Genomic DNA, 14659 nt, shown 5'->3' on the forward strand with positions numbered 1-14659 from the left:
GGAGGAGTTTCAATTTCTTGAAGGATTTTCTTGAGACATTAGCAGAGTGATGCTGCTTGAATTTTAAAAGAAAAAATGGACTTTTGAAGAAGCTGTCATTGATGCTCACAGATGGACACACCTCAATATTTCAGAGTTAAGCTAAGCATTTGGATTAAGTGACCTGAACCGTAATTAAATCATAGACTAAACATGTTCCAGAAAACCCTCTTCTCCATAGTCCTTTGCTGAGCTTCAGGGATGCCCACCTTGCCAGCCCAGCTCCACTCACTCCTCATTGTCTTCCTTGATGCCTCTTTCTACCATAACTGGAACTGGAAGCCCGTCTCACAGTTTCTTGTTTGTTTTCTGCCTGCTGCGCACATCGCAATGCCTTGCACTAGTTTGCCTCAGGGTTAAATGTGTCTGTCCTGGGAAAGGACACTGTTATGACACGTGGCATCTAACACCAGGATTCCCTAGCCCTCTGGGGAAATGAAGTCTTGTGCAATTATACTGAGATAACAGAGATGTTTTGGGTTCTTTTTAGGAGAATTGAAGTGAGAGACTTTAAGCACTGCAAGGGAATGGGATTGCTGCCTGTGAAGGAATAAGGACAGTTTTGTGGGGTGTTTGGTCTCGAGGCAAGGCTACTTGCCAGGGAAGGGGACTGCTCTTGAGTAAGGTGATGAGTGGACAGCCAGGTCTTCTGCTTTGGGGGTGGTGGCCTCATACTCCATGAAGGTGTTTGAGCTGGAGCTGCAGCCAGAAGTGTGTGGTCTGAGGGACTAAGGACTGTTCCAAGGATCATGCGTCACCATGACCACAACCAAAATCTTCCCCAGACAAAGTGATTTGAATGCAGTTGTCACCATTGGATGAGAAAAGAACAGTAAGCCATAGGCATTTTAGTGACAATGAAAATGCTTCTCAGTGTTACCACCATTATTTCTGCCTTTCCCTAGAGGACCTGAGACCAAATATTTGTGTAGCTGAGGAGTCAGGAGGACCTCTCCTGATCATGGCCTCATGTGAGAGCTAGCCAAAAGCAGCCTTTAATTACACAGCCATTTTCCAATGCACTCCTGCTTGACAACAAATACGTTCTGAAGCCATCTTGGTTAGTGCTTCTCTGATCAGAGATGATTACCATCGAGTCCTTTAATATGCAATTATACTTTGAAAGGTCACCCTGTGAAAATGGTGCCATGAGGCTCCATGTTTATTGACTGTCTTCCCTGGACAATTTGCTCACTTTATATGTAATTAATAAATGCTGTTCTTGGCTGCTGCCCAGCCTGACAGGTCTGAAAGCCAAGCTGTGTCAGCTTTCTGCCAGGGCATTATCGCCAAAACTAAAGGTTACTCCAGAAAAACCTCTTAACCTGTAACCTAGGACTGTTTTTTTCCTGTCACATTTGCATTTGGGCACTTGGCCATAATCCTCCTCATCAGTGTCTCTCCATTTCTTCTTGTTTTCAGCACCTGATGAACTCCACCACTCCTTGTATCTCAGTTAGATTTTGTCCAACTGTCAACTTTCTTCTGCAGTGTAGCTCCTAATTTAGCTGTGATGGTTTAGACCTCTCTCTAGAACTGGCTGTTGTGTTGGCTTGGCACAATCAGGACACGAAAAATTTTGTTTGTTTGTTTGTTTTTAGTGTCAGACAGTATATCAGCCTTGCAGATGCTTGCAATTGGTAGGGTTAACTTAGCTCCAAGATGGGCAGTTGACCCACCGTGGTCTGAGCCAGTGACTTAACCTGGTAAAGTGCTGAGACTGTTGTGGTAGAATGGCTTCTGATGCTTGTGCTGGCTCACATGTAGTCAGATCATGGACCTCAGAGCAATGCAGTGTTAGCATAATGACTTCACAGATCTATGGCTGGAAAGGATCATTCTGACCTCGTGGCTGGACGGTGTACGTGTGGTTTCTGCAAGAAGCCTGTTCCTGGAGGACAACATCAGGTCTGGAGAAGAGCTACATTGCACCTATGCTGCAAAGAAATCATGTACATCACCGAGGAACTGAGAGCCCGGAGTGTGACTCATTTGACCTGACAGCCCCTAACTGCATGGGAAATGTAACCATCACCACACAGGGAAATTAAATGAGCCATGGTAAGACCTTCACTTAGGTTGCAGCTTGAGTGAACTCAGCAATGAAGACAAGTGCATTTTGGAGAAAGGAATCTCTGTTCCTCTCTGAATGGGAGGATATCTGAAGTTAAGGCTTGTATTCAAGGACTTCTCAGCACTTGTATCTGTGCTATTTGGAGTTTCTCTCTGTGTACAATGATGTGCCCTCCAGGATGTGCACCCCCTGTGGTGCATCTGTGCTGGCCCCAGTGTCCTGGACAGCTGCACTGCTGGTGACTCAGCTCTGGTTCCTCCAGGTTTCCAGCTGAGAGAGGAAGAGCAATTAGGAGTGAGATGTGAGGAGCAATCACAGGTGAAATGTGACGCAGCACAGACAGTATGGTTAAGTGCTCACCCTCAATACACTAAGGACATACCACATGCAGAAATCTTCTTAACATGACCTCCCAGTGTGTACATCACCACCGGTCGGCACATGTCAGTTCTGCATAACAGGCTATAGGGCTGGCGAGTTTGCCATAACTCACAGACTTCTCTGTCAACATCAGCCAGTACAGACATAAACTGCTGGAGGGCCCAGGTTTAATCTCTGCCAGGTTTCAGCATGGAAGCTATCACACACAATCGCTGTACAACAGCAACAACAATTTACAGGCTGTCAGGAACACAGCCGGTCCTCCTCGGACCTGGGGCTGTCCCTATCTTCTGACAAGCCAGCAGAGGAGCCTCATGGAGGCTTACCCAGAGGAGATGGATTAATCTCCTTGACAGCTCTGACACTGGTCACACCATTCACTAGATACTTACGCTATTTTTTTTTTTTTTTGAAGTACCAGTTAAGTATTTCTTTGCAAAAACTATGGGAGTGACAGAGCAGTGGCTGTGACCTGCTGAAATTCAACCCTCTATGCTTACTGGAAATCCTTTTCCAAGGACTCATGTCACAAGAAACTGCTGCCCAGAGGCAATAGCAATTTAGTCTTGCTGCACTCAGGACTCTCTTAGCTGATTTTTTTTAGTTCAGCATTTCTTTGAGTAATCAGGGTAGTTCTGAGACTGTCATTCTTCTGGTTATGTTCTTCCACATCTCAATAAGGCAGAAGCACAGGCATCACCCGAAGCTCATTTTGAGTAATGATCTCTTTCAGGATCAGCTGCTTCTTTTAAAGATGTTATCAGCCCTAAAAGACCTCACTGCATTATTATTTTATGTTAGTATATTATACAATTATTCATTTTTATTACTTTGATTCCCAGAGACCTTTCTGTGCATCAAGATACTACTGTGGAAGATGCAGTACCACCTAGTTATGTTTTGTAGCCTACTGTCATCATCAGAAGCCAGGGATGAATCCCAAGCTATCTGATGGAGATAAGAATGGGCCTGATGTTTCTGTGCAAGATGCTGTTTTAATTCACAAAGCTAAGAGAGGGACTCACAACGATTTTGGCTGCTGTTGGACTGAACATATCTACAATTGGTGTCATCCAGTTCTGTGGTCCAGCCACTTGCCACAGTTTATTGGGAGAGATCCAGAAGGATTCCTGCAGGTGTGTCCAGTGCTGTGAAAAGCAGAGGCAAAGACGCAGTATTTGCCTGCATCCCTCCCATGCACACACTGATGAGCCTCACAGAGCCTCAGTGGAGCCTCACTGTCTCGTGCCCTAAAAACACCTTGGCCTAAAAGTTGATATTAGTAGATTTTTAAAGAACAGTCTTAAAGTCATCAAAGACTTCAAGCCAGCTGGCTGGCAGCTGGTAGCTTCAATAGTTGAAGCAGGGATTGTAACATGAAGAAAGTGTCTCCATAGGCTGTGCTTGTGGCTCTGGATGCACCCTAAATAGACAGGAGATCACAGAACCATACAATATTCTGAGTTGGAAGGGACTTACAAGCACCATCAAGTCCAGCTCCTGTCCCTGCACAGGACAACCCCACAGTTCACACCATGTGTCTGAGGGTGTTGTCCAGTCTCTTCTTGAACACTGTCAGGCTTGGGGCCGTGACACCTCCCTGGGGAGCCTGTTCCAGTGCTCCAACACCCTCTGGGGGAAGAGATGTTGCACTCTGCCTACAGTCTGCTGGCCAAGCAGTTCAGTCTGAAAATAAAGATCCTTTCCAGACATGTTTCATATATGACAGTGCTTGCTTTACTTTTTAAAGTGGTCTCCCTCTAGTAGAGGAAGGAAGAATATCTGAGTTTCTCTTAACTCAGGCCAACAGGACCTGACTGGCAGTGAAATTACTCTTGCTATGCAGGCAATCAGTCTGCAGCAATAAAGAAAATGTTTTTAGGTTTACCTGAAAACTCTGCCCCAAACCTCATGTTTGCATTTGAATAGGTTTCTTTCTTTGTCTAAAAGCTCTGATTTTTCAGCCTGCACCACATGGATGTTGAAGCAGTTCATCACTGTTGCCATGAAAGTTCAAAGTCATTCATCTCCAATAAGGTTACTTGATGCAATTTCTAACAGCAAGAACCCCTCGGTCCTGGGGCTTTCTACAAGATTAAGTGATATATTCAGATAGGCAGTGTCTCAGGAGGATTTTCAGTACCTAGAAGATAAAAAGCTCATTCCAGTCGAAGTACAGCAGGCTTTGCAATTGGTGTTTTCTATTTGCTTCCCACTAAGGTTTGTTAGGTTCTTTTTTGAAGCTTGGCACCCCTTTGTGAAAGTATTGTGAGAACAGCCATCTTTGCAAAGGGTGGTAGTCCTCATCCTTCTCTTGAAGATGATCACTGCCTGCTAATCTTTCACATGCTTGTTCTGGAGCGGCGAAGCCCAAACGGCTATAAAAAAGCTATGCATTAATCTATTGCCTTTGTGGAGAAAGAATGACTGATCATAATCCTAACCAAGAGTATGAGGTATAGGTTTAATTTGATGTTCTGCCAAAGGTTTTTTGAGTGGTTTTCAGCAAATACTTTCCTTCCTTGGTGGGAGCTATGCAGGGGAAAGACAACAAAATATTAGGTGCCAGGACCTGGAGGAGCCACTAGCAGCTGCAGGTAGCTGGATATCCACTTCGGTGTGGAGCAGGACTGAGTCTGAGTGTCTGCACTCACTGTGCAGCATCAGGGCCATCTGCATGCAGACCCACAGTGCCAAGGGCTGATCCTCTCATCTGCACGGCTCCCAAGACAAGGCTCCCAGCAGACGAGAGACCCTTTTACTGGGTAGACGGTGCTGATGTGAAAAGACACGTCCCTGCACAGAGCCTCAGCTCCTCACTGAATTGCTACTCTTAGGAGGTCTGATCATTTTCATGACAGCTCCCGCTGTGACCTCATTCCAAGTGGATTCTGTAACATTTCTGTCTGGAGGTTGAGCTCTTCCCTCAGTTGTATATGTTTGTCTCTGGAGCCTGCAGGAACTACCCTGTGCTACCCTGCTCTGAAACCCTCTTGTTTTCTCCAGGGTCATCTCTACAGAAGATGAATCATCTTTTTGTGTGATTAGTTCTTGTGATGATACATGTGGCAATCTCTGTCTTTCACCTGTCACTCACATGGTGTTAGCATTCGGAGTTAATTGGATTTAAAAAAAAGGGGATTATAAGCTTATGCTTGTGTTTGAACGGTTCAGAAGCTGCAGCTCCTCCACGTGAGAAGGTGTTTCTGATCCAAGTGGAGCAGAAGTGCATCTCCAAGTCTGTTTTGATGGACTCTTCTCCAATCAAAGTGTTTTTCAGGTGTTTTATGGGCTAGAGAAGCAGATAAATCACCTATACTGGAGTACTGTCAATTTGGTTTCATTCCTCTGATGTCCAAAAGAGAGAGCCATGCAGCAGTATCTGGCAATTTATTGTAAACCATTCATCTTGTTATAACCCTTTCATTCTTCATAATTTACCATCCCTCCTTTCTTCAGTAGGCCTGTATTCATAAAGGGTGGTATGAAACAGAGGATGTGATATCGGAGTCCAGTGGGAAGAGGACTACTGCCCTACTTCTCAGCAAGCCCTCCAGCTGGCACTGGCACAGCGAGATCCTTTGTCATCTTCAAGATGATGAGATTCAGGATGCTTCAGCTGATTTATAAGGAGTCATGGATATATGATGTGAGCTTGATTCATAATGGGGTTGAGCTGAAAGCACTAATGCTGTTTTACTGCAGATCTGACATTAACATTCACACTGTGTCTGATGGATAGTGCACAAGAACCAAAGTAGGTTTTCTAGTGGGTCTGGTAGCTATTCATCTGGCTCAGCCTGATGAAATTACTGTTGCAATTTACTAATCTAGGCACAAGAAAATCCACCCAGGAACACAGATATGTAAAAACTCTTAAAAAATCCCAAACACCATTTTGTATATCTGAAAAAAAAAAAAAAAACCCACAAAAAAACCCAACAAACATTAAAAAAACCCCAAACCAAACCAAACCAAACCAAAAAAACACCCAAAACCTGCCTTCGGGTAGACAGGGAAACAGAATTTTGCAACATCCACATAACAATTTTTGCAACACCTCATTTTCTCATGTACCAAATGAAGGGTACTGCCTTACTTCAAAGAAATGTAAGTGTAAGACTGTGTTGTTCACATTTTTGAAGGAATTTGGAGTGACTGGTATAAAACATTATAAAGATGTAAAATATTACAGTACAAAATGAATTATAGGAGCCTCAATTTCAGCCCAGATTTAGGAAGCCAAGCTACAGCTGCCTTTCAACCATGAGTAGAGAGCTATAAAAAATGCCATATTATGGACACTATCAGAGTGCATGTAAACTGAATTTTTTTGTTGATCCTACTTACCAGTATTTTAGGATTTATGTCCCAACATGTAGACTATTTGCTTCACCTTTGCTTTATGGCAGTGAAGGTTTGCTCATAAGCTTTGAATTATGACAGAATTAGAATATCTTCCACAGCAGAAAGTCCTTAAATATACTCTTAAAAATTTGAGTTTTATGTTGAGATACTTATGAAGGTTGGATTTAGGCAACTGTCTTCTTTCTCTCAAAAATGTGTCCTCCTTTTCGGTACTGGGGGTATTACTGGGCATATTTTCATCAGTACTCCAATGTATCTGAATTTCTGAAATCCCTGCCAGAGCTGGGGCTTTGCAGCTGTGGAGAGAGCCAAGCAAGGAGGTTACTTGTTTGGCTGCAAGGAGCAGCAAGAACAATTTAAGCAACAGCACCCAAGAGGCAAAAAAAGGAAGAGGCAAGAATCACCTTGGGCTGTGGAAGTTGAAAGGTGAGACCCAGGTTGAGAGCCTGAGAATGAGCTGAGAAGGGTGGCCACCAGATGAGGGGGAGGACTGGGAAGGAAATGGAAAAGCTGAACTTCTGATGTGGTCATGAGAAAACACTGGGAGAAGGACACATGGGATGTGAAGAGGTCCATGCCGGGGGCCACATTGCTACCGTGTCTCGTACTGCACTGAAACCAGAAAACCAGGATGCTGGCAAGGGATGGAGATGCCCATCCCAGAGAACTGCTGCTGTAACACTCATCCTACCAGAAACACCTCGTCCTTTGGCGAGGGGTGTGCCCAAAAGTACCAACAGCTCATTCTTCATTTCAGTAGATAATTTAAGAATAAAAGGTGCCAACTAGCAAGAAGTAGATAGTCTGGAACAAGTGAATACCTGAGGAATAGTCCTTCCACAAGAACCGGTTGTGATCAGGCAACAAAAGCAGAGTTGTATTAGGTTTCTTACCACAGTGTACAAAGAATTCAGGAAGTTTAAGCTAGAGGAATTGCTTTTATTGAGGTTTTATTGTTTCTGCTTGGTTTTAATTCAGCAGTAGAATATTTGCCGGAGGAACTGGAGAAGCCAGTTGCAGTCCACAAAAATGCCAATGATTTATTCATAGCTATCATTTAGGGAAAGGGCAGCAGTTGCTGGTTCTGAATATTTAACATCGCAGGGAAACAACGAACCGCTCCAAAGCCTGTGTGCTCCAGTGAAGCACTGCAAAACAGCATGTCTCCTTGGCACCCCAAATTCAGAGGTGAGAGAGCTGTGAAGATGTGCCCCAGCATACTCTTACAGGGACTGAGGCTTCTTCTTCAGACCTCAGCTTGAGTGGTCATGAGCAGCCTGTTGAAGAGACCCTAGCTCCTCTGAGCAGTGATCTGCTGCAAAAGCCAAAGGAAGGAGGCGAGGTGCATCTGCAACTCAGAAGACATTACCTGCGTAGCATTCATCTCAGGAAAATTGCAATTTGTTTTATTTCACGCGTCATTTATAATAATTCCTAGGAGAGCAGCAGGTGGGAGAGATTTGCATCAGTGTTTTTGCTTACTCAAAGCTCACCACAACGAGATGCCTTTTGAAACACTGAAGGACTGAACTCAGCTTGCTTTCCTTTCTTCTTTGGTTTTTCAAGAGATTCAAGCAATGACCTTCAGTCCCTCTAGCTACTAAATGACTCAAGCCGCCAGATGCTTCTCAAAAAAAGCATTCAAGAGCAGCCAGGCCACAACCACCCATGGGCAGAAGAGAAAACAGGAAAAGACAATTTCCCATGCTTCTCAATGTCACAGGCACTGTAGAGCCCCATAGTTCAACACATTACCTGCTGCAGTGGGATTTCCCTGCTGTTGTTGGCTATGGAGGAGACACGCCTGACTGCAGATGGGAACAAGTGTCAGGAGATGGCCAGCACCTGCTTCTGACACTCCCCAAGGAGCCATCCAAGGGAGAAGCTCTTAGAGAAGCCTGTGTCTTCTTGTGGCTGTTGCCATCTGTGAAACACACTCAGCAGAAGAAAATAACCATCACCAGCCCCCAAGTGTATGGAAGAAAAAAAAATAGGGTTATTTCTCAAGGTGAATATTTCAAATCTCATAGCCAGTTTGCAAGCAGATATTCTGGATGCACTGTTTAAAATCAATATTTAGCAGCATACACTGTGGGTCTGAGGAGCACAGAATTCAATAGCAAGATCAGTACACAACTTAGGATGGCCCTGGTACTTTATTTTCTGAAAATCTCTTTTTGAATGTTTAAGGAAATAACAGCTAAAAAGGTGAATGGCCCTGCGGCTGGCTGCGGTTATCTCTATCCTGGAGCCAGACCATCTAGCAAGCCTCTCACTGCCCATCATGACACAAGAGTGAGATTTCACCACCCACTCATTAGATGTCATCCCCAATTTAATGCAGGATGATTCTTCCCAGGCCCTGGCTCAGTAGAGGTGGTGACTTTTTCTTCTGAAGATTTCATTGTCTGGGTGGTGAAGGTTGCTTTCTCAGAAGCTGAAAGGAGCTCTGAAATTGCCAGCTCCCCAGGGTTTGCTTGTGACCACAGTGTAAGAGTTAAATCACTATTGGTAATATGAGTGCAAGAGTTAAATCACTATTGGTAATATGGAAATCTGGGTGCTCTTGTCCATTAGTGGAATACTTTACCTTTTACTAGGCAGAGGACCTCCTTAATACCAGGCAATTAGGCAGGAAATGAAGGAAACACATTTGCATATAGCATGTTCAGACCAAAGGTTTCTATGAGTCACCCTGGGTACCCTTTCCAGGAGCAAGTGTTGCTTCCAGTGTTGCTGGAGGGCAGCAATAAATTGATTAGCCTCTTTAAAACTTCTCATAAAATTGTATTAACAAAACGGTAAATACATTACACAGAGACTGTAACCACAGGATGTTTACATAATGCCCACTGTGGACAAGTACTAAATACCATAAAAGACCTGAGACCCCCCCAAAAAGTCCGCAAGTTCTTGCTCTCACAAGGCAGCTAGAGCACCATTTTTCCCCCTCCTCTTCCGCTTCCCGCTCACATTTCAGCTTCGGTGTTGTGAACTTTGCTGGTGGTTATTGCAATTCCTATCGCTAGGCTTCCATTGTCAGAAAAGAGCTGAGCCAAGGAAGTGTTCAGCACAAGGCAATCCCCGTCTGAAATAACAGAGTCAACACGCTCCAGTACCGACCTGGGGGTCGCCTCCCATTTAAGGCGCCTCTGATTCCTGTTGAGCTCGAGCCGGTAGGTGAAATTGTCAGCTTGGGTCGGTGTGCCAATCAGCATCATCGTAGCGAAGAACTGGGGGTGGCCTTCATACTTCTCCTGCTTCCTGAGGACCAGCAAAAACTGATGTCCAAGGCAAGAGTGCATGATGATCCAGTCTGTGGGTGCGGGCAGGTGCATGTCCGTGGCCAGGAAGACAATCTCTGTCCCCTGAAGGATATTGATGTGGTGGGTCTGCCTCAGGTGGGACACCACCACCTCCAAGTGCCCTTCCCACGGGCAGGAGAAGAGCGGGCACATGCAAGGAACCAGCTGAGGGTCGTGCACGGCTTCGTGGTGATAACAGGGAGGGAGGACACTTTGCTCCGCAGATGTCTGCACAGCTGCACAGCGGGTCGGTGCATACTATGAGAAGAGAGAAATTACATGTGATAGCAGGTGGACCAGGAACTGGTGGAGATATGCAAGGTACAAACCCCATAGACACCAGCCACCTAATACCCCACCTAAAACACCAGTGAGAACACCAGGAACTCAGCAGTGTGGAAGCCAGACTGAGATCAAGGGCAGTGCAGGCCTGCATCTGCACAGCAGAAGGTGCTGGCAGTTGCCTTGTTCTCCAGGAGGAGAGAAAAAGTATTTGAGCCATGATAGGTCACTTCAAATGAAAGTGATGTATGTGTTTAAAAGAAAATTTCACTGCTTTTGGAGGAAAAATCTGATAAAAAAGAAAAAAAAAATCACAGAAAAGCAAGTACAGAATGGGGTATTTTATATATTTAGGGCTCTTGCAGCTCAGAAGAAGAAAATGAAATATGTATGGCTTTATTAATCTTTAATGAAACACGCTAGTAAATACAGGCATTTCTCCTGAAACAATATGCTTTATAACACCCATAATTTGTGAAATACAAGTCAGGTTTTGTTGTATATTATGCCTTAATTTTTTTTTTTTTGGTCAATGTGTTTGTGCTTAATTGATACACTTATCTCCATAAATCTTAAATGTCTTTCAAAGGTGGATGGGTGGCAAATTAAGGGCACTATTATACTAAAGCAAATTTGGATTAAGGTAAGACAGCTAGCTGAGAAGGCAGTAGGTCTTGCAGAATAATTCCACATGAGGACTAGGAAGTGAAAGCCTCTAACCGTGTCAAGTGGATGTTGTTGAAGAGAAATGAGAAAGTCTTATTTGACCAAAAGTGCATTCACATGTAATGCTATTCAGAAAGAGTAATGACTCTCCTCAATAACTCTATAGGCAAACTGTAAGGCACAGGCATGCTGGTCATGATTTGCCCTACCCAATTTTAAGCATTTACTTCAGCCACTGGAGACAAAAACCTGGTTCCCTTGGACTGCATCTGCAGTCAGTAGATGGAGGCAGTCCTTCCCAGTGGTGGGTTCAGGTCTCAGCTGGACTAATTCACCTTCTAAAGGTGGCACCGGCTGCGGCCTGAGCAACTGAAGCTGAGATCCCATCTATCTAGTTCTACCAAAATTTTAGATACATAAATGTAGAAGGACATTGTCTCCCTCTGAACTCCTTTGGAGATGCTTATCAGGAGTATAAGCATGAAGAGTACCTGTATATATACATGTCCATTTTGCTCTAATGTATGTTTTAGGAATATTCATGTAATCAGCTGGAAACAGCCCTATGTCTGCTTATTTTAACATATGTATCCAAAATTACACAAAAAATAGTATGGTTCTAACTTCTAACAGTTCTCCTCCTCCATGCCACATCTAAGTCATAGCAGATACTGGCTTTATTCAGCTACTTTTGAGCAGAGATTTTTTTTTAACCAGGGAGAAGCATAATCCCCTATAACAGGTGCCAGATATGTTGCAAATGATGCATTGTCTCATCTCTCCATGGATACCATGATGACTTTCATTACAGCCTTGCCATGAGAACAAGTGTTCATATTTCAAGCAGTTTTCACATCAGAACTTTCATTTTTGCTTTTCCAGATGTTTTGGAAGGCAACCTCTTGGGTCAACTGTCCCAACACTGAGATGACCTGGGCTTCCTTGCCAACCAGGATTACAAAGTGCTGTATATTCATTCTCATTTTGTCAGTAACTGCCAATGGATGTGATAGGCAGAGCAGGGTTGTGATTGTTGCTACTATGAAATTCATCGTTCTTTCCAAGGCACTGGGTGTCAAATTGAGCTGTTTCTTCTGTCTCTGATATCTGCTATGAAGAATAATTGACTATTTAAGCCCCATTATTGAACCCTGCAGCTTTTTCTTTGGAGAATTATTACTTTGATACCACTGTTCTACTTTTCCTCATATTTTATTTGTTTTGCTGTATAAAATTCAAGAATATAAACTTTCCAAGATGATAATGAATTGAGGACAGATAAATGACTGTCATTGTCTGGGAAATAAAATAGGTCATTATAAACTAATCGAGATTTAGCTGCCTGCTTATCACAGTGGGATTGCTGGTTCACACTTAATTCTACATTAATTTTTGCATCCCATTAGAATGAAAGTTATGGTTAATTTAAACTCTTTTTGGTGAAGGAGGTTACTGCAATGGCAGATCATAAAAGCCTTTTAAAAAATCCCTGAAATGCTAATTGCCTCATAAAATGAATTCTAATCTCCCAATCTAATACAGTGGGTGTGAGCAATTACTTTCTCTCACCAAACTGTTAATGCAACATTAGTGATTATACTAATTAAAACTAATGAACTCATACTCACATGCTGATAAACCTCTCAACCACTCAACAAGTTCCAGCCTTCTATCAGTTTTATTTAACTCCTCTTTAGGAAGATGAATCTTAAATTAACCTCTTGAATAACATTCAAAATTAGGTTTTGAAATGTGAAGCTTTATAGACTGTGCATAATTCCTCTCCAAAGATTACCAGAGTCAGAAAAACCATTTCCACTGAGGATGTAATTGAATTTAAAAATGCATCCTCCTAATTTGATAAGCATGGAGAGCAATGGTAACTCATCCATCTAAACTGTATCCAAGGTAAGAAAATACAAGTATCTCCAAAAATCACTTGATGACAAGCACTTTTCTATGGCTCAGGAACTGTAAAAATAAATTATGATGAATGATTTATTCAATGTGTCTTTCTTCGTGCCTTAATTTGTGATTTTTGTGTGTATGTGTGCAAATAATGGAGAATTCCCTTTCACATCTTACATTTTCAAAACTTTTCCATTAATCACTTCAGCAAAGGATTTTTGGCTTGACTTTTTTTCAGTTCATTTTTTTTTGTAAATTCTGGAAATCTAGCACAAAACACATGATCTATTTTTATTCTCTGACTAGGTGAGAACAATCTTCAAAATCTGGTTTCTGAATTATTCAACATTTCTGTTTCTGAATTCTAAATTTTGTAATATTCTGAAGGGAACATTTAAAAATTCCCTGTCTCTGAAAAACGTGTCACAGAAAACTATTATTTTACTTTTCTTTTGAGGTATGAGTGTTACTTTTGGGGCATCTGTTCCCTTGTTGGCCTTTCATATGGCTATGCATCAAACCTCTACAATTAAAATGCAAAATGGGCCTAATATGGTCACCTTGAATGCATTTAAATTCTTAAATAAATATTTATGAACATTTTTTCTGTGTTTAATCTGCTCCAGTATTTACTTTCCAGCATTTATTGCCTGATTACCTGATAAAATTAGGGTTATTATATTGTTGTGTCAGTCCAGTATTATTCTCAATTATATTTTAGCCTATTGGCCAATTTCAGTCAAATTTAACTGCGTGGATATGGTCTACCTTGACTTCAGGAAAGCCTTTGACACAGTCTCCACAGCATCCTAGTTGCTAAGTTGAGGAGGTGTGGTCTAGACAATAGAGTAGTGAGGTGGGTTACAAACTGGCTTAAGGAGAGAAGCCAGAGAGTGGTAGTCAATGGTGCGGAGTCTAGTTGGAGACCAGTATCTAGTGGAGTGCCTCAGGGGTCAGTACTGGGGCCAGTATTATTCAATATATTCGTTAACAACTTAGACGAGGGAATAGAGTGCACTATCAGCAAGTTTGCTGATGACACTAAGCTGGGAGGAGTGGCTGACACGCCAGAAGGCTGTGCTGCCATCCAGCGAGACCTGGACAGGCTGGAGAGTTGGGCGGGGAATAACCTAATGAAATTTAACAAGGAAAAGTGTAGAGTCCTGCATCTGGGCAGGAACAACCCCAGGTTCCAGTATAGGTTGGGAAATTACATATTAGAGAGCAGTGTAGGGGAAAGGGACCTGGGGGTCCTGGTGGACAACAGGATGACCATGAGCCAGCACTGTGCCCTTGTGGCCAGGAAGGCCAATGGCATCCTGAGATGTATTAGAAGGGGGGTGGTTAGTAGATCAAGAGAGGTCCTCCTTCCCCTCTACTCTGCCCTGGTGAGACCCCATCTGGAATATTGTGTCCAGTTCTGGGCCCCTCAGTTCAAGAAGGACAAGGAACTGCTGGAGAGGGTCCAGCGTAGGGCAACCAAGATAATTAAGGGAGTGGAGCACCTCCCTTATGAGGAAAGGCTGAGGGAGCTGGGTCTCTTTAGTTTGGAGAAGAGGAGACTGAGGGGTGACCTTATTAATGTTTATAAATATATAAAGGGTGAGTGCCATGAGCATGGAGCCAGGCTCTTCTC

General features: G+C 43.2%; 1 protein-coding gene across 1 annotated transcript in view; it reads right to left on the reverse strand.

Annotated features, from left to right (window-relative positions):
* Positions 1 to 9831: 9831 nt before the first annotated feature.
* The window catches only part of SIAH3 (siah E3 ubiquitin protein ligase family member 3), a gene marked incomplete at both ends in the record, with an annotated part of 47414 nt that continues 42586 nt past the window's right edge, over positions 9832 to 14659 (reverse strand). The window contains one exon of the mRNA XM_080361642.1: positions 9832 to 10425. Within this exon, the coding sequence (XP_080217768.1) occupies positions 9832 to 10425 (594 nt within the window). The remainder of the gene's footprint in view (positions 10426 to 14659) is intronic.

Source organism: Nesoenas mayeri, assembly GCF_963082525.1.
Source record: "Nesoenas mayeri genome assembly, chromosome: 1".
Classification (NCBI taxonomy): Eukaryota; Metazoa; Chordata; class Aves; order Columbiformes; family Columbidae; genus Nesoenas; species Nesoenas mayeri.